At 40.2% G+C, this 23,742-nt stretch overlaps 1 protein-coding gene across 1 annotated transcript in view; it reads right to left on the reverse strand.

Moving 5' to 3' along the window:
* The window catches only part of PCNX2 (pecanex 2), a 152,267-nt gene that overhangs the window by 16,110 nt on the left and 112,415 nt on the right, over positions 1-23,742 (reverse strand). The window contains exons 25-28 of the mRNA XM_058801750.1: positions 22,259-22,474; positions 11,135-11,388; positions 6,696-6,929; positions 4,441-4,544 (exon numbers count right to left, since the gene is read on the reverse strand). Of these exons, the coding sequence (XP_058657733.1) occupies positions 4,441-4,544; positions 6,696-6,929; positions 11,135-11,388; positions 22,259-22,474 (808 nt within the window). The remainder of the gene's footprint in view (positions 1-4,440; positions 4,545-6,695; positions 6,930-11,134; positions 11,389-22,258; positions 22,475-23,742) is intronic.

The following is a 23,742-nucleotide window of genomic DNA, read 5'->3' on the forward strand; positions in this document are numbered from 1 at the left end:
CAAACACCAGAGGGAGGGCAACAGTGCCAAAGCAAATACTCCCTCCTACTGCACTCCTCCTGCTGCTCCAACAGCTGAAACTAAAAGCATTTAGTGCCAGCCTGAAAGCAGTATGGATACAGACTAATGAGCTGGTGAATATCTCTGTGTGGATTTTGCATCTGCAGACCTTCTCCAGTGTTAACTGTAGGTTTATTTAAGGAATAAAGGGACAGGCATGCCTGTGAGCTAGTAATGACCTGAATGTCATAGTTCACCTGAAATATTTTCAGTGGTAGCCCTTCTAATTGGATATTTTAGATGGCAGTGGTTGTGAGCTAAGAGTCAAACTTTCCTGCCCTGCTCAGCTCTGGCAGACATCAAGCTGCAGTGTCTGCTTGAGCTCCCACCAGCAGAGCAGCACCAGAGCAGCTGTGGTGCCATGGCTCTGTGTCTTCCCCTTCCCCCAGATGCTGGGCAGTGCAGTGGGGTGGCCAGGTGGGAAGGGGCAAGTGGGGCCAACTGCTTCCCTGGGTTTCCAAGTGAGCAGCAGCTCCTCCAGGCAGAGGCATTCCTTGGAATGACCCTTTGTCCAAAGTGAGCTTGGGGAACCTGAGCAGCCAATCTTGGTAGTGTTGGAAGTATCTGATGAGACATGCTTTATCGAAACACTTCTGTATTTTTCCAAATTTGAAATTTTTACTAAATATTTCTTTACTGGTAGCTTTAGTGGCTGAATAGAATTATTCTATAATTTTAAACAAATACACAACTAAACATATCACCCATATTTCAATAAATTAATGATAATGTCATGTCATTCTTCAAATTGCATTTTGTGCAGGATGCCTCCTAATGACAGTTTAAAAGAGCAAGTGATTTGCATTGCAATGTTCTGCCTCCTTAATGAATGCACTTATTGTGTAATCTACTGTTAATGTTAGGTTTCTACTGACATTTACATGAACAGGTACAGTGAATAATTATTTACATACATTACATAAGAGCATTTAAAATCTTGGTTTACACAGTGACATTTGCTGATTAATAGATTAGACAAAATCATGTGTAAATGAGTGCAAATTGATAGTTTGCATACACAATGTAAACCTGACTCAACTCTGTAGCCCACAGTTACATTACCTTTGCTCCACTGCACAGCAGTTGGATGACTGTCACTTCTCCAAGACACAGCAAGGACTAGATTTAGTCCAGAGAAAGTTTCCAACTACCTGCATAGTCACCTCTGAGAACGAAACATGAACTGCAGAGCACCCCCGATTCTTGCTGGTTTGCTTTCCCTGAACATCTGAAATGCTTCATACAGTGTGATGCCTACCTGGCCCTCACACCTCAAACTCATCCCCAAAGCTCTAGCAATGCTGTACACAAGATGCTCCACAGAGAGAATTAATAGAAAGTCCTGAGATGATGCCCAAGGTAAATTCTTAGGGCTTACCACAGTAACCTAAATCTGTATTTTTGTATCCAGCATTTGAGCACGACAAAACGTGTTAGGAGCCCAGACCTCTGACAAAATGAGCCACACCCCAACACCCAGAGTCATGGAATGGTCTGGGTTAGAAGGGACCTTAAAGATCATCTAGTTCCAATCTCATACATGTGGTACCTCTCCCTCTCATTCACACATCTGGCTGTGGGACCACCTGCTCTGACCACTCCTAAGAAAACTAAAACCCTCTTCAGCACCAGTAGGCTCTGAAAGGTCCCCAAAATATCATGGTATCTTTTCAAAGAAAAGGATTGTGAAGCATCACTCAAGGAAATGTTCCTCTGGCTCCTGAGGACCTAAAGTACCTCTGGCCCATGTTACTGACTGCAGACCTGCAGCAGTGTGAGAGCTGGGGGCAAGGACCAGCAGAACACTCAAGATCTCTCCTTGGTGAGAGCTGCTGTGCTCTGCCAAACACAGAGGGAGGAGTGCCTGAGGACAATTATCATGAGCATGTCCTTCTGGCCTCATCAGCATTGCACACTTTGGACAAAGTCTCCTTCCCCTGGCATGCTTGCTGTGTAACTCTATTCCTATTGGAGTCTCACTGACTGACTGACTGCTAATTTGTGTTTAAACAAGTTGTGCAGACCTGTCTGAAGCAATAAACACCTTAAGTAGGGTGTCCTTCATGCTCAAGTGAATGTATTTGGGGGATTTCTGTTGATAAAGGTCTTGATGTCAGGGGGGTAGGATATCCACCTCCCTACTCAGTTAATAATTTCTACTAAATTGGTTTAGTCCCTTAAGATACGTACGTTCTGAAAGATAAGAAGAAATGTATTTTACACCAAGCTAAAGTCGTGTTTTGTAGCTGCAGCAATTTATAACTTCAACTGTGCTACTCAGATTCCTTTTCTATTTCTCCAGATCCTTCTGACAGTGGAAATGCATTAAAGGTAATTTAACCAGGTGGGGAAGTGACACAGTTTTTCCACAGTGAAACTTTTCCAGGGAAAGCTTTTGTGAAGTAGCATTGGAAAAGATACCGACAGGAGCTTCCACTTAGTCCCTTTCATGTCACAAAATACATTTTAAAAATACAATGATTTGATACTGCCCTGGAGCACTTGCTTAATAAAAAGAAAACCAGGGCTTAATTGAAGATTATATAGAACAGATTAAAAAAAAGGGACAGAGCTGTGCACCTCAGATGACTACCCCAGTTTTTGCCTTTCTGCAGACCTTCCCTCTCTAAGAAAAGTATTTTTAAATATGGAGAGTCCGCTTATCAAAAGAGAGGAAGTAATCCAGTTCATTGGTATTTGTCAGATTTTGAAAAGACATGGTTTAGCTGACTCCTGAAAGTATTATTAAAATCTTTACAGAACACTATACAAATAATTATCCTCAATATTCATACTTTCCATGTTAAGCTTTGGAAAGTCTCTGATAATATTATCGCTCTGTATTAGCTACTAACCATGTAAGCCAGTACAAATAGGGGACATTGTTATTGTATCTGTACTAGAGCCAAAGCATTGTGATGAAGATTTTAAGATCCAGTGGAAAGTATGTGGAATGTCATGACAGTTTTAGGAACCTTTTGTGTTATTTTCAGATGAATTCCTAATATCGCTGTGACCTATCTGTTGCAGGCACAGATCAAAAATCACTTTAATCTTTTATCAAACAAATATCATAAATGCACATAAACTTTCCCATCATGTCCCCAGACTCTAAAATTTGGATCATCAAAAACCCAGGACAATTTAAAAAATACCAATGACTTACCTAACATCACACTAATTTGAGTGAATAGAAATGAAGGGAGAAGAAATGCAGCCCAGAGGAAAACTACTACAGGAAGGGAATGTACAAAGGCTAGTAGAAAAGAGATGACAAAAGGCACTTTAGAAAGCAGAAATCAGCAGCACAACAAAAAAATAAGCCACATGAGCCACAAGCATTTTGCATGGAAGACATAAAGCAAAATGTTATAAATGTCTCAACAGATAACAAAGCTAGAATGAATATTTAAATAGACTGTTTTAACAAAATTCATTCAAAATCACACACGCTGTCTCTGTTTGCTTGTTAGTAAGAAAAATCCTCTCTAAGGAGCATGTTGATAGAGGTCTAGGTAGCTTTGCTCACCATTCTGTGCTAACACAGCAAGGTCACTTAGAAGCTGTATTTATTCAGCTTCTCCATTGTTACTAAACTCCTGTGCACACAGAGGGTTCAAATAAACCTAATAAACCCCTAAAATTATGTGGGAAGTTAAACTCCATTAAAATAATCATAATTTCATTAATAAAATGCCTCATGTATAGCACATAGTAAATTATACTGTATAAAACTCAAACAACTCATAACTCCCAGTGAAAATGGAAGAATCCCTAATGAAAATATAAGATGAAGAGCATATTTAGAACCAATCTCAAATGAAGCATATTTTAATTAACCAGATTTCCTACGAAGAAGCGCTTAGAATGAATGAACAAATGAGCTAGGTAGACTGAGAACAGACAAAGCTGCAGCCTCAGGAGATGAGAGGTTCTCCCTTCCTTAGTTGCCAGAATGAAGTGGCACAATGAACAGGAATACAACCCTGAGGAATATAGAGGAGAACTCTTATACATTTATTATTATTTAGCTAACTACAACTCAGATGACAGCAGTTTCTTTCCCTTCTGTAGATTTCTTCCTTCTACTGGGATGCCAGAGGAAGGACAGCATTCCAGTAGCCAGGCATGAGTGAAAACAAGCCATAACCATTGGTACCCATTCTTTCAATCGAAAATTCTGCTCTGCCCTCCAAAGTAAAGACTGGTATTAGTTATTTAGCCAACCACAAAGAAAAAGATGACCAGGAATGACAGAAAAGATTTTATGGAGGAATGAGATTTTACCTTGATCTAATCTTCTCTTGAGATCCCACATCATGTGAAAAAAGACAACAGGTCTTTGTTTTAACATGAGGAAAAAGGGATTCCTAAGATTACCTGATGGCCATGTTGTGAGATGCAGTTCCCAAAGCTCTCCGACCCAGTATACACAAGGCAAAGGAAAGTGTCACCAGAGGAGAATCCTCATCGCTGTCCAGGTGCTACAAAGTTTGAAATTAGCATGTTACTCTAAGTGCAAACATCACATTTAAAAGCACCACAAATAGTGACATTCGTAACATTTGCATGTAGCCAGACCTGCACACCAAAACATTCTTTGCAATTAAACAGACCAAGAAGGAAGACCACCCCCATCAGAGGATTTTTGCAAAATGCAAGCTTGTTTTGCCCACTGGCTGGAAACAGAACTTTCCATTTTCAGGTAGTGAGATCCCAAGAGCTTTGGTGGTGGTGATGTTTTATTGTGGGGTTTTTGTTTGTTTCCACTCCTCCCAGATGTGACATTCTAAACTGGAGGAGGTTCCCTGCTGTTGGGAGACACTGCAATTAGAGACAGCCAAAGCCCTTTTCATGGACCACAGTTCCTCAGTTCCTATGAAACATTACCACAGATTTCAGAAGTACAATATTTTTGAAGAAGTTCAGAAGCATACACTTTCAGTGAATAACAATATCTATCTAAATGGTTGATGACACTGACTGCCCATTTTAACAAGCACTCAGAATATTGCATTTATGTTTACTAGCTCAGGAGAAGTCTTTTAATGAAATTTTCACAAATAAAACTTTGCTATCAAGCAGGAGGAAAAAACTGGAACAACCCCTCATGCATGTAAATCTTCAGGAGGATACATATTATTATTTCAGTCCATGTAATCAGTGATTTCTTAGAGCTTTCTTTGACTCTAAAACTGAAGTCAATTATAATGGAGAATGTAGCTCCTTCTATAAAATATATTGATTTTCTGGATTATGTGCACAGTGAACTTGGGTTTTTTTATACCACCTCCTACATGAAGTGTGCTTCTCTACAGTCAGTGAATTAAAAAACAAAGGTAAAACATGTAACAAAAAGAGAAACGTGTGTGTGTGTGTGTGTGTGTGTGTGTGTATGTGGCACCAGTGCAGGCATTATTGTTTCAAGTCTATTGACATCTCTAAATCTATAACTGAATTTGAAATTCTAGGGCAGAGCACAAGTGGAAAGGCATCAATTAACAGTGGATTTCCCCACACCATGCAATTCTTTGTGTGTCAGATCTTGGGAGCTGAGACATGGAGACGAGAAAGAAAAGAAGTGAAGTATTCCTAGTAGGAGGAGATGGTGTTTTGGAAATGTCTCAGAAGACAATTCAATGAAAACATTATCAATATAATGATATACAGGGGAACTGGTGGAATGGTACTCAGCATCAGAGACATGAGAAGGAACCAAAGTGGAGCAGAAATATTTGGTGATATTTCAAGAAAGATTCAGTGATGTCACACCAGCTAAGGTCAGCAATGGGATGCGCATTCTGTGACCCTGAGTTGAAAAATGCACAAATAGCACATTGTGGCCAGGAAAGAGACACTTCTCCACTTTTGCCACTATCAGCAATAATCAGAAAATTATATGGAGACAATATGCTTGTTTGAAACTGTACTCTCCCTCTGGGCTATTCTGAGTATTCCATGGAAATACAGTAGTGCATTTCTGACAAACAACTGCTGACCATCAGTAATCTCAGTGGCTCAGAGCATGCAAATGCGCAGCTGCACATCTGCCCTTGACCTTCTAGAGCTGCAGTGGCGGCACACATTTCTGTGGTGTGGCTCATGTTTGAGTCACGAGCTGTCAGAGGTGACCTGTGCCAGCAGGGAGTGTGCCATGCACTCCCCTGCCATCCTGCAACTGTACACAAATATAGGCAAACTTCTGAAAGGGATACACAGATATCATAGACATTTGGCAGATGTACCAATCACTGGCAACACTGAAGGAACTGCAATGCTCTGATGACATTCTATGAATGGAGCCTGCTCTAGCAGTACTTCTGTGAGCACGTGATACATCTGTGCTTTCTAGAGCTGACAAAATTAACATTATTGGAAATTCGCACAATAAAGAACTGGTTCTGTATTCAAAGACTCATGCTTCTTAAGACTCCTTAAGGTAGTTTCCAAAATACATTTTTTTCCATTCCACAAAACCTGTTTTCCTTTTACATTAAAGCTAAAAGCTTATGTGAAATAAATTTTATTCTACTAATCCTGAGCAAGTAGAAGAGTAGCCATGCACCATTTCACTCATATCCCAAGAACTAAAACTAATACTATTAAAAAAAAAAAAAAAAGAAATTGACACATACCTCCACCCTTTTCCTGGCACAGAACTGAATCCAGTCCAGGTAAACACTGCAGAAGCTAGCTCTTGTTATTCCCTGGAGACACGGAACATAATCTTCATCTATGTTAACGTTAAACATTGCAAGGTCACGCTCAATATAATGCCACTTTGCATAAGGCTGCAGTATCTTCTGGATGGATTCATCTTTTATCCACTCCTGGATTTTGGGAGAACTTGCTGTAAAGTATATTATACTCTGTTGGCAAAATGTGCAAATGTTAGTCACTTGGAACTCTGATTAAAGCAGACATATTTTACACAGAAGAGAATAAGCCAACTAGGAGCCCATTAAGCATTGTAATAGTATATCGATTTCTTACATTTTACTGCTTAGCATCATTATTGCTTCACAAAGTGTTCAAGTTAAAAATATGACAATAATCAATATTGATAGCAGACAACAGAAAAAACCCCAGTATTTTTAATATCCTTGTGCCTTCCATAAAAATCCATACAATGACAGGAATAGAGAGTTCCAGCAGTCAAATATGTCAGTATTGGTGGGATTCTAGAGTCTATCACTGAGCAGGTGATATCAATAATAGCTTAGGCATGTTTTGAAAAAACAGTAGTAAACAGTCCCATCCTCAAAATAGGGCACGTGTCTTCCCTCAGCAGACTTATTGTTTTCTGGGGATGATGCTTCCCTAATTCTTGATTAGCCACAAGGTGAGACATGACCACAGTGAATGACACAAGTCTTTTATTTGTCAATGCAGCAGGTAAAGAATAATAGAATTTTTTTTGTTGGGTTAAAAAGCTGATAAATGTAACTGAGTTTGCTTTTAAAGGACTGAAGGGGGAGGAGCATTCAGCAGGGGCTCTTTAACCAAATACATAAATGTTAGAAAGCAGCAACACCTATATCTCATTTTTGTGCCTGAGTTTCTAAGTTTTTCTAACCACTCTGTCCGGACACATTAAAATAATAATAAATAAAAAGCAATACAAAATTCCATATAAACACAACTTAGAGCATATTTTCAAAAGAATATGAAACTTAAGAAGTTCCAGTGTGTTCTATCAGCAGGAAAGTCCCATTATAATGTTCTATAATACTAATTTAGAGTTGGATACCAAAGCAAATGAGGAGCAAGTATACATGGCTGAAGATGATGCAGTCCTAGTTTACCCAGTCAATGGAAATAGTACTAAGCAAATAAATGTATAAAATTAATATATGATGGATTACAGAGGACAGAAGCACTACCAGCCCTTTGAAAAACCCCAGATGCTCTCCATAGTATATTTTTCAAATTGCACAAGAGTAAGAGGAGAATCAAGCTTCAGAGGAAAAAGACAAGTCAGACAGATATGGACAGGATGGACCCTTAATTTCTTGGCATGTGGAGAACAATACAGTCCTTAAAAAAGATTCATGCAGAAACAATAGGAGCTGAAAACACAGCACTCAGCAAATACACAGACTTCTTGAATACTAAAAGATGTTTAAATAAGAATATATTGAGAAGAGATGGAAGAGGCACAAGGGAAAAATATCATAGTAGTTGGGCAGGAAATTATTTCAAAATATATGCAGAAGGGCTACAGAAGCTGACCCATTTTGTTTGTGGGGAATAAAAATCCTTCCATAATAAGAAATGTATGCATATCCAGGCTGTCAATGAAACTGCAAATGAAATAAATATGATTTAGGAATAAGATTCTCAGTGCAACTCATTGTTTAAAAGGCCAATACAGTAATTATTCTTGAAGGATAGAAGAACTAAAACAAAGCACACATTCTCTTTGTTGATTTTTGAGATAGAGTTTGCTTTTTATATTATCCTCATTTGTGTCTACAAATAAGCTGATTCAGCTTGGAAAAAAATCAGACTTGCAATCAGACACAAAAACAACAAAATCTTCCATCACCTAATTAAATTGTGCTCTTGGTAACTCTTACAAGGTATGTTTTATGCACAAGTACATCCTCAGCTATATGGCATTTCTGAAACAATATGGTAAATATTTACAACCTTATAAGCTACAGAGAATAAACCAGAAACACTCCAAATGCTCAATGCAATGGAAGTGCAGTTCCTGCAGAAACTCCAGCCTAAGTGATTTTTTGAGTTTGTGTTTTATGTGACCTGAATACTGCCTTATCTATAGTTCTTCTTACAATTACTTTGACACTGTTAAAAAGTAAGTGTGAAGGACTTTTAGAATGTTCACAGTGAAACTGCACAGGGTCTTGATCTGCATTCCCCCAGAAGAAACAGCTGGGGAAGGAATGAATTCTCACCTCTGTGTCTGATACTGTTTATTTGGAGGCAAGCATTAAATAAACAGGAAAAAAGCTGATCTAATACATATTATAATCTTCTCACTTTCCAAGGCTGTATTAAAGATTTTACCAAATCTTTTTAAAGCCCCTGTTTAAAAATACAAGGAGAAAATATCCAGGACACTTTCTTTTGGAAGTGACATTCTAGAGAAGGGATTTCCTGAGTGCACCCTCCCTTCACTAAAGGGAGCCCCAGCCCAGGCTAATACTGAAGGTGCCAACAGGTTATTATTATCTTCTGTTTGTCCTTCTCTAAAAGAGAAGTAGATTAAAAAGACGGACAGCCTGAGAATGAAGACTGACCTTTCTGAGAATGAAGCTCTGTCAGTGCAATATAATAACACTGACTCAACTAAACCCAACAAGAAGAGATTTGATTTTCATGCTTTCAGAGCCATCAGGAGTGCACATGAACTCTGCCCAGAGCAGAGATGGAGCCACAGCACACCTCAAGTGATGTGGAGAGCATTTAACCCACTCCCTTCTACTCAAAACAGGATCAACTAACCACACCTCTATCCCATGGGATGGAAGTTTGTCTAAGACATCTTATCTATGTCAGCTGCTTCTCAGGTATGTCCAGGACCAGAAGCTCTAAATTACCTTCCAGTTAAGTTTTTACATCCCATGTGGGGAACTTCACACTTCCCACAAATCCTCCATATATTGGAGGATTTTAAGACACAAAACCAGTTCCAGTATATAAAGCAAAATTATTCAATGTTTTAAACTAATAAGATGCTGATTTGATTGCAGCTTAGACTAGGATTTTTTCAATCTCATTCCCCATCAAAAGCTGAGTCATTTGCCAGCTTGCACCAGTTTATGTTTCAGTTATTCAGGTTACCTTTTAAAGTAAAGCAAACCAATTGTAGTAAAATACTCATTAAAGAAGAGTTGGTTTTTTGTTTTGGTTTTTTTTTTCGCTTATTCACATTGCTTTAAAACAATTTATAGCCACAAACACCACTTCTAAAATGAAAAAATCATGCTCACATGCAGTTTTATTTCTAACTAGTTTATTGAACAAAGCAGGTTGGTTACCAGGCTGTACTGCCTATGAAATTATTTATGAAATCCCAGAAGTAATCAACTGCATGATCAAAGCAGCTTTGTAAGGCAATGAGCTTGTTTTTACTACATTGCTTCATTTGCAAAAAATGGTGATTAATTTATTTACAACAGGTCTCTCTCTGAAGCTGACAGAGTTTTACAGTTGTGGAGATGTAAGTAAAAAGGAGTTGTCAGGGGTGGTTTGGAGCTTTAGCAATTGGCTTCGTGGCAGTTCCAGTGGCACAGCAAGCAGCACTTGGCTGCTGCTGTTTCAGTAGAAGACTATAAAGCACAACAAATCATTCATTTTCTGGACTGGGAATTGTTTTGGCAGAGGATGAAGATGTCTTGGTAGAATATAAGGTTCAATTATTTTGACAAATTAGCATCTGTGTGGTAATTGTGATCTTAATAACAATGCAATAATAGAAGTGGTGTAAATGAACTGATGTGTCAGCAATGTAATAAACCAATGTCAAATGTGTTGTGATGTATGTGTAAAACAGAAGGTAAGTAGGGAGTTTGTACTACTGAAAAAGTACGTTTGGGAAACAGCTCTTCAGAAGTTTCCCAAGAACTTTATGCTTGTTAACACCTTTCTTTTCTTTTCCGGAAAAAAAAAAAAAGGAAACAGTGGAAAGGCCAAGGCAAGAAGAAATAACAAACTGTTACTGAAGTGTTGTAAAAACTTAAGAACATAAGTAAGAACACTTTGTCTGATTTTATCTCTACAGGATGGTAACTCACCTTCTTGATCTCCACTGAAGCATGCCTGCCATTTTCTGTACTAACTGTAAGTATAAGTGATCAGAATTGAATTTAGCAAAGGGACACATGAATTAATTATCCCTATTCCAGTGGAAGGTGTCCCTGCCATAGGAGGAGGGCTGGAACCAGATGATCCTAAGATCAAACCAAATGATTCTATGGTTCTATGATCTAACATCAAGCCTGCAGAGCAGATGGATAAACTTCAAATGCTCTTTCTTCCATAGACAAACAGCATTCTGTTTGACCAGCCTGCCCAGCAACAAAGTGCACTTGAGCAGAGAGTTTACCTTGATGTAGTATCTGATAAGGATCCTGCGCAGGTCGAACACCTGCAGCATGGTGGCGGCGTTGTTGTCGATGATGCTGTATCCCTCCAGGATGTACTGGCTCCGCGTGATCTCCCACGTCAGCCAGCGCAGGTTGAAGGCTGCATTGCACGACAGCAGGTGCGGCAAGTGCCCAGGCTTGCAACAGCAGCAGCCCTCATTGTCTTCATCTCCTTCTGTTATAGCTTCCACCTCTCTCTGCTGGCAGTATGTCCCTTGGCACAGAGAAAGAGAGAGGGTGCTGCTAGTTATTGGGGGAGGAGGAAACAAAGGAGGCCTTGCAAGCTCACATCCAAAGTATGTCTGAAGGTTGTATGCACTTACAAAGATCTGAGAGAACGATGGCAACAAACTCGATGTGAGCCATGTGCAGCAGCAAATAAAGGGCTGTACATTACTCACTCACTAAAATCACCTATAAGGCCAAAAGGGCCTGATCTAATGTTCTGGTTCTAATGGGTTCTGAGCTGAGCTAAACTACAGACCACAGTTTCTGCCTCCATAAAAACTCACCAAGAAGCAATTCTAAAGAGTCTTGCTCCATAAGGCACATTAAGCAAGTTGATCCAAGTCTCAGTCTGTAGCAGGCTCCAGGCCTGCTACGGCCCCATGGAGAGAAGAGGCTTAAAGGCAGGAAATGCCATGTCACGGTGAAATAGCAAGAAGCCTCTCTCTTCCTGCTTTTGGAGCCCAGCTTATCTCTCTGTAACCCCATAGGTCACTTTCCCTTAACCCCAGCTATTAGACAATTTTGGATCCCCCTATACCCTATATGAAGGGCTGTTTTAGCCCATTCTGGTAAGAAGAGCCATCGCTGGAACCCTTCACAGACCCTCAATAAAGCCATTGCTGTGGAACTCCAGAGCAGCCTTCTCCTCTCTGTGTCTGCCGGCCAGCCTGCAGCGCCTTAGCAAGCAAAAGAGCTGAACCCAAAAGAGCTGATAATCACTAAAGAGCTGATATCCCTTAAGCTTGCTAAGGTAGCCAGTGGCTGGGAGCTGCTTGGGTTTTGGGCAGTCTGCCCCTGCAAGAAGACAGCTATCCGGCCCACGCAGCCTGCTCAGGGGCAAACCTGCTCTCAGCAGGAGCCTGGGACATCAGTCTGGTTATTCAACTTACATACTGGACCCAAAGAAAGATTTTAGTGTGTCAGAGCACTTGTAAAATCTGGGGTTTAGCAAACTATCTTGGAAAGCATGTTCCAAAAATAACATCTACTGGCTTGTTCTCTGTCCCACTGGAGTAAAAGCTACTCTGGATCAAACATCTCTAATGAACAGCACTAGTGGCAGTACATCACAAGAACAGAACAGCTTTCTAATTAGTCTATTACACAGGCTTTAGATCAAAGTAGAGCAAATTTTTACTAAAAAGGATATGTTACCTCAAAAAGAAGTCATGAGGCAGATGTAGAAGCAATAATGCAGACTCTGCATTTTAGCCTGTGCTGTGCTCACTAGATGGTCAAGCTGAGCCCTTGTGGATTTGAACTCTATCAATGCAGTTTCCATACTATGTAGGGCACTACTAATAAAAACCAAGGCAGATGCTCATGTGCTCACCCCAGTACTCTCAAAATAGATGTTTTATGTTCTTGATGTATGCTTCTTTTTGAAATTTACTCTCCACAGGCTGCTGCAGAACTTAGTCCCCACTGAGTTTGTACATAAACCATCTTTCAAGGGCATCTCCTGTGATGCAAGTTACACATCTTGCACAGGCCTTCTGCCAGGGGTTCAGTATCACCCCACAGATTGCTGACTCCATCAACTGCTAAACAGACTCAACAGGAGAGGAAGATGTGAGACTGCAGTGCAGTTCAACAGCTCCCTCCCCACCAGGACCAACAGACCTGGTGTGTCACTGTAAATAGGAGAAGAATTTGGCTGTGTTCATACCTGAACATTCAGCCAGGAAAGAACACAGTGCCAGCTTCAATTCCCTGCAGTCTGCCAGCACCCCAAAAGAGAGCCTGGAGCAGGGCAGCATCCCAAAGGCCTTTCTTTGGAGCATGATGACAACTACCCCCAAGTGTCTGCTCCAGTCCCATCACAACCCTCTGGTCAACAACCTGTGACCTTCAGTTTGTATCAACAGAAGTAGCATCTAGAATATTCCTTTCTCCTCACTAACAAAAACCTTTCAAAACACAACAAAATATGCTGAAGTATGGGTTATCATTTCTTTTTTTGCCTGTGCATCTGCTAAAATGTGTGCAGCAAGCAAAACATACAAGTAAAAAAGAACAGAAAAATCCAAAGGAAAAAAACCCAGAATCGTAGCCCTCAGAGATGGAGGGAAAAGATTCAGGATATTCCAGTGTTTTTTGTTCAGTTTGCCGTGAATGAAAATTTGCACTGTGAACCCAGTGTTGCTCACACACTGATATGCATTCCTCCTTAGACTTCAGGGACAGAAAATATGAACAATTATTAAAAGTTTTCAAGTCATCCAGATATAAACATCTTGCCTTTCAATACTGCCACAAGTACAAAACATGACCTATTAGATTGACATTTCCAGCTGGACTGGACATGAACTGGACTGCTTCTGCTTCATATTTCACAGATTTCTACATGAATTAACACTTACTGCTCAACAGCAAAAAACCAAGAACTGCCCTGGGTTAGCAGATGCTTCTGTGAAATCAAGTCAGAAGACATAGTACTCAAACTGAAGTAGGGAAAGCATTCCTTTGTACATTGCTTGAAAAGAGTAAAACAAATGCTCCATGCTGTTATGTTTATTTTTGAAAGTTTAAAGGTCTTTCAGTATTACACTGATTTTAGGAGAAGATCCATCTTCATCCCAGGTGCAAAATTAAGTGTTGCCAAATGTTTGCAAGTGATGGAGAATGAAAAACACAATAAACAATTGTCCCTGATCCCTCTACAACAATGGGATTTAAAGATGCCTTTTCCCAGTCTATGTAACTATTTATATATTTTTTTTTCTTTTGGTATGGAAATATCAAATTTTATTTCTATGGAAGGCTTTACTCTCTCTACTACCTCTTTCAACAAATGCTGAATATTATTACTGCAGTTTCTGTAATTACTAGTTTTATTAGGAGACATTGTGTAAAATACAGGGCCAAGGAGGCTGGCAAGGCAAAGAAAAGGTGAATTCAAGAGACCCTCAATGTTTAAAGGAAACTGTCATCACATGCATAGAAAATAGAGGATGATGCCAGAACATTATTTGCATTCTTAGCTAATTCTACAGGTTAAAATGCCTCCAAGTTGTCTTTGCTAGGTAATTTTAATCAGCCAGAGTTAAAATTATACTACAGGGGGTGCAATCAATGTTGAACTTGAGGAGCAAGAGTCATTCAAAGAGGAACTGTGTCATTACAAAAGCTATGGGAAACAACCAAAGGAGCTCATGTGGTGGTTTTATGGATTTATTCCAAAGAATGAAATCAGGGGTGTGCTCTTCAACATCTGGCAAACAAGCCCTTGATTAACAAAACCTGATTGATGGACTTGGGCATTACCACCTTGGAGATTTGGTGTCCTCACTGCTTGTGGAGCATCTGGGGTGTCCCTCTTCATTTTAAAGGTGTAACCTGAGCCACGGCCAGTGCTCTGACAAAACACCAAATCCTCATTCCTGCTGATTGGTATTTCCAAATAACATCTAGAAAAAGAACTCAAGCCCACAAAGACAACATTCAGGCTTGATGCTCAAATACATGTTGGTTTCCTCCTAATTCCTGCAGTCAGTTCTGGAACAGCTGCCAGTAATTTCCTCTCATCTTTAATGGAGCCCTGCTTTAGTCCTCAATGCACTGGCTGGACTTCAATGCCAGATTGGCATTTTACTGTAAAATTTCATTTACCAGTGCATACATCAATCCTTTTTGATTCATTACTCCAGACACTGGTACCACAGAGACTGAGAACACGTGCTCAGCTTTACAGCAGTTGAGCCAGAAGGGACAGGACATGGTCAATGAAGTCAAGCATTTGTGTCTGTCTTTTACAGAAGCCTAGCCCTGGACTTTTTTCTATGTGCTATAAGCTGATGATTTAAATGACAATTTTTATATTGCTTCTCAAAAAATTAGCAAGTTCAAGCAACTCTGAGAGAATTATTCATAAAACCAAAGAGCAGGGAACAGAACATGCACTTCACTTCTGCAATATAATTAAGTGTAGTACCATTAAATATTAAAATACAGGAAAATGTTTTCAGTAGTAATTAGTAATTTCAAAATCTGAGGGAAAACATTTTTTTACACTTCTTTCTGCAGTAGAAGGAAAATAATCTCATGCACTTCACTCAAGTTTAGTTATTCACTCTGTCCCTTGCTAGTATATATGTGACCAATTCATTTGTAAGATATCTAATGTTGGAGGGTTGCCACAAGTCCATCAATGTAAAAAAATGTGCCAGCTGAACAAAGCAAGGTCAGCCTGTGTGAGCTCAGGAGAAAGCCAGGGTGAGAACTTGGAGCTCTTTGTATTTTCCTGACACATCAGGATTTGAGGACAGACTTGTGCTCTGCCAGAACGATTTGACCTAAATGGAAATGAGAAAACTGAAACTGAAGACTAATCTTGCTTCTAAAGGATAAAATACACCTAACTGAATGATCACCCAGCCTTCTAGAATTAAAGGCTGAAACCACAGTGTGCTTTTGAATTCAATTTTGAAAACTCAGGGAATGAAAAGCATTTTCCAAGATCTGAGAGGCCAGAAAGAAAAATCCATTACACAGCCACATATTAGAAGTATCCTAGGATCAGTTTTAATTTCCATAAAACACTTCAGTTTTACAACATATCCAAAACAGGGACTAATTATTGTGGCTGAAGGTAGCAACAGCTTGAGCACTGAAGGTTGCTGACAAATAAGCAAGCAAAGTGCAGATCTACACAGAAAGGGCTCATGCCCCAGGTAACTCCTTTCCTAAGCCATGCAGAGGTCTCCTCACAGATGACTCCAGAAAAACACCTGGTTGCCCACCATTTGTTTGGCAAAACCAAGCACAAGAATGTCTTACCAATAAATGCATTACAGTGGAATTATCTGGCCCTGCTTCAACAAGCTTATGCTGCAAATCCGAATATTCCCAAATTCTGATGGATAAGGCTCCTTCTCAACCAGCATTTCTTTTCTGCTCAGGATAGCAGCATAACAAGCAGTAAGCTATCACACAATAAAAGCAGAGTGAGCATAATTATGGCCATTGGAAGGCCATCCTCTACTGAAACACACATCAGATATGGCCCTAGAGACACAAAAAACCAAACACATCAAAGAGGAGTGAACCGAGCTCACAAATGGAAGATCATGAACCTCTGATTTAGACACATTCTGGAAACCTGCAACTTTTTGGCTCCTTCCTGCTCTTTTGCTTGTGGAACTGGGATAAAGAACAGTAATTTATAGGTTCTGATAGTCTCTGCTTGTTTCAAATAAAAAATTCAGGACTTAAAAACAGTATCAATTCCTCAAACATCAAAGCTGTTAGGTATAAAACTGTGGTTTGGCTTTCAGCTGCATCAGGTGCTTGTATGTCTGAAAAACAATCTGGTTTTCAAACCAGGTCAGTTGCTACAATAACAGGCATCCCCTCTCCTCAGAAACCTTTCCTTTTCTTGGCCCACAGAGGCACACTAAGGAAGGCCACATGGAGGTAGAATTCTCCAAAGATGTTTGTTGTTAAACTTGCAGCTATGAAATACCACAAAAACCTCTCGTGTCACATCTTCTGCAGTGCAATGCAAGAGGCAATATTTTGGTTTTGGCAAAGACATTTTCTCAGTAAAAAGGCTGCACTGCATTTAACATTTTCCTTCTTTCCAGAAGTCTTCTCCTGTGCACCCATAAATACACATAAAATTGTAAAAGGAAGAAAAAGGAAAAAAGACATCAAATATTTATTCTAGTACATGCTACAGAAACTGTTCCAAGCCTATTTGAAATGTATAGACAGCTTCCATTGTTAGAGCATGACTGCACACCTAGAAAGGCTTATATATCACAGATTTTGTGCATTTAACATAAAGTATCCTCTTCCCTGTTTCATGCTATTCTTCCCAATTAAATCACCAAGATTAAAGAAACCCCTTTGCATCCTTTCTGTCCAGGTTTCTAGTATTTCCAAGAATTGTGTCTCTCAGTTTTTGTTCTTTCCCCACAAACACTGCACTTTTGGTTTTTAACCTTTTCTCCCAAGTGATGTGTCAAAAATGCTGTTTTTCTCTGAACTCTTTGTAATTTATCAATACCTTTAATGTTCTGGTACGTACATTGAACATGTCCTCAAGTGTGGTCTCAGGAAAAACATGAACATGAGCACTTTTATTTCCCAACAGTAGGAAGTGATTTGTAAAAAAATAAAAGTTGCAACCACTCTTTAAATAAAGAATGATTCTTCCCAGTGCTACAGAGCCTTCAGAAACAAAAATCAAACACAAATAAATATTCCTTACACTGGTAATGCACTTGCTACTGTAATAAAACTATGCACACATGCTGCAGAAATGAGGACCTGTCCTTATTAGACATCAGTACCATGCCTAGAGCACACAGCCTGCACTGGGTGCTCTCCTACACCATTTTGTGTGGGAAATAAGCACAGAGAGCCCCATGGGCAATCCCATCCTGCTGCCACAGCTGCCTGCCACTGTGTACAACTACATCTGTGTCTGCTCTGTGCTTCTTGCCTTGATCCATCTAATGAAGCTCCAAGTGAAGCATGAATATTGCACATGCAACATGCAGTAACAAAAAATATCACAGCAGAGATTTAGAAGTTCATTAAATGACTGAAGAATACTGTGCAGGAGTTAGAAAACAGCTCTTGAAGACTTCAGCAACACCATCAGTAAGTGGTTTCTACACATGAAATGCTAAATGAATATTCCCCAAAAGACACTCTGTAGACACACAGACTAAACAGGAAAATATTTTAAACCTCCCTTGTTCTACAGGGAACTAGTGAGAGGGAGATATTCTGACATTGTTTCTGCTTGTTCCCTGACTGCGGGTTTTCCCATCTCTTCCTTTCAAATGAAATGATATGTTATGTATTTCTTCTGGCAGGCTGCTTTTAGCATTCTGCTGTGGTCTAACACACCCAGGAGAGTTAAGTTACTGAAGGGCTCAATTCCCCCACAGCACTGTGCAGCTCCTTGGAAGTGTTCCCCTAGTTTCAGCTCATTTCTACCTTCCCCTTGCTGTCCACAAGGGAGGAGCTGGGCATTTCCCATCAATGCCTGGAGGTCTCCAGCCTCCCCTCTGCTTCATGCTCAGGATGAATGACACCAAGGAGGCACACTCCCTCTCTGTCCACAGAATGGGAGAGTGAAAAGCTAATCCATCCAAGGTGTTTAATACAAACAGGACTAACAACAGATGAAAGGAATCCCAGATTTGCCGACTCTCCTCTTTCAGTCTGCTCAGTCTGTACCTTCTTAGGCTGCCTGCAGGCGTTTGGTTGGGTTTGTTTTCTCATTTAAAAGCTGAGACAAATGCTTCTATTACAAACAGTTAGAAAGGCATCTGGATCAGTCACTTACAATGCCAAGCCTCAATTAGGATGGACTGCAAACTGGGGGGCAGCAAGTACCTCCTCCTACATTTAAATTCAGAAGGTTCTGTGACCCCTTCTTAGGGCACTACCACTACTGCCAGCACAGCCTTTCAGCTACCTCAACGAGAAACACACATAGGAAAATCCAGAGCTCCACAATGCAAACATTGCTTTTAGTTTAGTCATAAACGTAAAACAGGCACAGAAAACACTGTTGTGATTCACTCATTTCCAAAGCAAACACAGATTTCCTATTTAAGGAACAGCAGATTTCTGGGGCCCTCAATTAAAATTACTTGTTTGAAATTGAAATGAAGCAGCCAAAGCTCAGAAATTACAGATTACAAGTTCCTCCTCTAGCCCTTTTCTCCCCCTTGTGGGAAACCATTCAGTACAATGAAAGGAATTAGGGTCCCCTGTAAAAAACAGTGCATGACCAGACAACTAAAAATAGGAATGCAGGGTGCCCAAAGCAGAGTCTGGTGCTTAATAGCTGCCACTTGACTTTGTAAACCATCAGCTTCTTCCAGGGCAGTTCCATACACTTTCTCACTTCTGCAGAAAAAAATCCTACTGTATTCAGTATTCAGGCTGTATTCATCAGCCCTTTGCAAGATTTGAAATGGGGAAGAACATGCCCAGTCCACACAGATGTCTCTTGGTGCTGCTTGATGGAAGCCTGCTCTACCTTCCTGCCCCTGCTGGCAGCAATCTGTTCAAGGGAAGGAGCAAAGAATGCCCTCCAAGGCAGAATTTCAGTCTCAGCTTTCACACAACTTCCTTTCAACAGCCTTGGATCATCCCCTTATGAACTTCTGCACTCAGGTCAGCCTCTCTGGGTCCTTTTACTCAGACTAGTGCCTGAGTGTCCAGGCATCACTGTGGCCTGCAGCCCCACCAGAGCAGCCCAGCTCCTTGCTGGCAGAAGGACCAAACCACGGACAGGAAGGGCACAGTTCTGCAGCACAGTTTATCTGAAGCACACCAGACCTCATGGGTTACCTGGAGACACAAACAACCCCTCTGGTGGCAGCACATCACCCCAGGAAGTCTCCACTGGGCACACAGCAGATTACCTGCTCATACTTTGGTGTCCATGAGGCTTTTGTTACAGTTTCCATCAGATCCAGGCATCCTTATCTGGCTTGTGCTTGGTTCCCCTCTGGGCTCCTTTGCTTCTCGCACTCCATTCTTAAGCAGGCTTGTAATTTGTGTGATTTCTCTGGCACTCATTCCCCACAGTCCAGTGGGGTTCAGCTCTCACAGGCACAACACATGCTACATGTTTGAGCAGGTTTTATCTCAGGTAAGTTCCTTTATTCAACCCTACGCAGCTTCTCTGTTCCAGGCCAAACAATGGAATAGCAACACACACTCCTAGTTTCTGTTCCCATAATAACTCCTCTAACCACACACTCTGAAGACCAGAGAAAACTTCCTTACATACCATGTCTGTGAGGACAAAAAATAACCACACATTTTGTCTTATTCTTGAAATAGGATTATCCAGTGGGTTCAGAGAAGAGGGAGAGTCCATTTTTCTCCTATTTCCTACTACTTCCTCTTGTAGTATTGACCAGTCTCTTCCCCTAGTGATACTTTGAGGGTAAGGAGGCACAGATTTTTACTGAGGATGAGATAATCTAGGTGAAACCATCATTTCCCCACCCCTCTCCACCTCCAGTAACTGTTCGCTGGTGCTTTCTTTGTCCAGACCCATCCAAGACTCAGGTAAGTAAGAGGTGCTGCTTTGCAGGATGCCAGCCTCCCCCTGAGGAGTGCAAGGAAGACTGGGAAAAAGGATTTTCCTCTTGAGAACTCAGCTGGCTCTCAACAGCAGTCTGTGAAAGACATGAGAGGTTGTGGGGCTCAGCCCCAGCTGAATTTAAAGACCTGTTGCAGCTGGCAGACATGCTGGATCTATTCACAAAGTAAAACAGTATTAACTACAGTTAATTAATACTGAACAGCATTAGGCAATCTGCATGGAAAGGTCAATTTTCAGACATATTTAATTACTTAAACTGTGATTTTAGGGAATACAGAGATACCTCGACAGGTGGCACACTGCAATTTTTGAGTTCTGCTCTCAGAACCAAGTGCCAAATGGCACTTGCTGGCTGTGAATGATCCTGGCTCAGCGTCAAAGAAAGTCTTCCCAAACCACTTTGCAACTATCCAGTTGTTCCCCACTCAACTTCCAGTTCATTATGCCTGCCTGCTAGGCCCTGATCTTTTTATCCAGCTAGCACATGGCTTGAGCATCCTCTCATATGCTTTCATCTGTTTCCAACATTGACGTTACTTCTATTGCCTGGTGACGGTGATGATAGACAGGGACCCCCAGTAAGGGACAACTGCACAAGGAAAAAGAAAAACCACCTCACAAAACTCCTGCAATTTAACTGGGAAGGAGATTTCTTTCTTCTGTTTGTTTCAAGTCTCACACTGAACTATTTTAACACAAAAGGATGATCAGCAAAGATAAATTCTGGAAGTTAGACTGCAAGTACTTATCCCTGACACAGCAGCACCACTGCTCACCTGGGGGACACCAAAGGAGATGAATACAAGAATACTTGCACAGATCTCTTGTAAGTTGAAGTAAGCCTAAGAACCACATGTGCATGACCATGTATTCCTCAACAATCATCATAAACAACAAGAAATTATAAGGTGATAAACAAATGATCTTTCTTCCTTTGCAGTAGTTTTTCCTCACAATTTGCACTTGTTCTGAATAGGCATCTCATGAGGTACTACAATACCAAGCTGTTTCAGGCATTTACTGTTTTCTTTCCATATAACTTTGCTGAGGACACAAGAGTGTTATCTTCATTCCCACTACACAGGAAGGAAAGTGAACATAAAGCATTCACCACAACCTGTTCAACATCCTACATGGAGTCTCTCACAGAGTCAAGACTTGAGCCCACACATGTTATTTCCTAGTCTAATCCTCCCACACTTAAGTGCATTCAAAGAGCCAGTCTGTCGCTTATTTTCTCACACTTAACCTTGTTGAAAAGTCACCTTGATTATACTCTGCTGTTCTAGTGTGACAGAGACCATCCCAGCACTGGCTTCTTGCATAGTTTGACACAGAATATTTTCCATGGAAGGAGTCTTATTTTGGTTTTGGCTCTTTTGTTTGTTTGTTTCCCAAAGACAAGGTGTTTCAGGTTGAAAAATTTTAAGAATAACTCCAATTTTCATAGTTATGGAGGAAAATAAATAATCTGAGAAAGTAACTAAGCATTACTCAAAAGATCTGTGAACCAAGCAAACCACTCAACAAGCCTTCCTTCTGGAAGTCTTATGATGCTGCAGAACATGGCTCCAAATTTCTTAACATCTACATTTCAAAACAATATTCATATAATGGCACAAAGAAGTACCAAGCTTTCAGCTAGACAAGCATCTGTAGAAAGAGAAAGGTCCTCAAACTCTAGGTCCTACTGTAGAATTGTGATAGATTAAAAAGACAGACAGGATTTATTGCTGGTTTTGTTGCTATTTAAATCATCACGGATCCTTACCTCGAAATTCGAGCCCTCTGAGCTGAAAGGTGACAAGGCCATTTCCAATTTCAATCAAATGCACAAAGGCATTTAAATAATCTGATGCCAGAATAAAACAGTCTCCTGTGTTGTAGTTTCCCCAGCGGCCCAGGATCAAATCTCCACAAAGAGACTCCTGCAGAGATCTTGTCAGATGCTCGTAAAAAATGGAGTTGAGATTATTGTCATCATTTCCTACAACCAGAGCAGCATACATTTGTAAAAAAAAAATAAAATTATACAAAGCCATTATAAAAGCATTACATTTTATGTTCTTTTTCATTCCTACTTAAATCTGCTTCCTCTAGCTAGGTGATATTTTCCTGATATTTTACACAATCTACATTTCTTAGGTAGTCCTTCAAAAAATCAGGTTTAAATGAACAATATTGTAGATAGAAGATCAAATTAGTGATAACACATATTTCAGACTCAATCAAAAAACCTCCATGATTTACAAAAGTAAGAATTTCTTCGCTCCATTAAAAATCTCTGCAATGCTAAGTTAATGTCTATATACTATTCTTAATGTAAAGAAACAAAAAAATCATTATTACTTTACATCATTATAACTACTTTACATGTAGTTAAATTTGAATGTTTTTTCAGAGATTTTCAAATACTTTGGTCATACAGACACCAATAATTTTGTTGGGATTTTTTTCCTTCTAGTCCTCTGGGAATATTTCAAGGCTTTGTCCAGGAATAATCTATTAGTACTCAAGATGAGGATACTCATTTTAAAAGATTTTACTGAGTATACTGAGTAAGCATCAAACATGCATCACCAGAATTGCTACCAATTTAAAACATATGGCTTGGACCAAATGCCCAGGTGAACAACACCCCATCATCATCTAGAAGTGTAATCTCTTAAAGGTCTATGGCCTTTAACTGGATTAAAAGGAGCACTTTATGATGGTGATTTGTGAAAAGGACTGAACTCTTCACAAATGCTACCATGGTGCCACACAATCCAACATGGTATTGCCCTGTCCTTGTACTCTTTAATCCAATATATGCTTGACAATAGAACTGCTTTTCTCTTCTGTAGTGCATCAGTGTCCCACCTTCAATACTCTTAAAAATGCTGGTGCACAAATACATGTACAAACCAACATTTTGTAGGTGTATTTGTATGCATGGGAGTGTATGTGGATACTGACATACAGGCAGTCATGCATTTTTTTGTTTGCACAAATTTAGGAGGAGATCTTACATGGAGAAGAAAAAACCCACAAGATGAGGCTTGCAGAGGCTATGGCTTCCCCTACAAATTGCTCCTTGAAACCAGAGGAGGGGAGGGCCTGCAACTACACTGCTTTTTGAGCCCATAGCCATTACACACCCAGCCCTGGTATGGCTGTCTGTGTGTGCCCATGTCCATGCAGACACACTCGCCTGTGCACCTTCAGGAGTGTACTTGGTCAAAATTTAAGCAAGTCATAAAATGAGTCTTTTAA

This window comes from Ammospiza caudacuta, chromosome 3 (assembly GCF_027887145.1).
Source record: "Ammospiza caudacuta isolate bAmmCau1 chromosome 3, bAmmCau1.pri, whole genome shotgun sequence".
In the NCBI taxonomy this organism is placed as follows: domain Eukaryota; kingdom Metazoa; phylum Chordata; class Aves; order Passeriformes; family Passerellidae; genus Ammospiza; species Ammospiza caudacuta.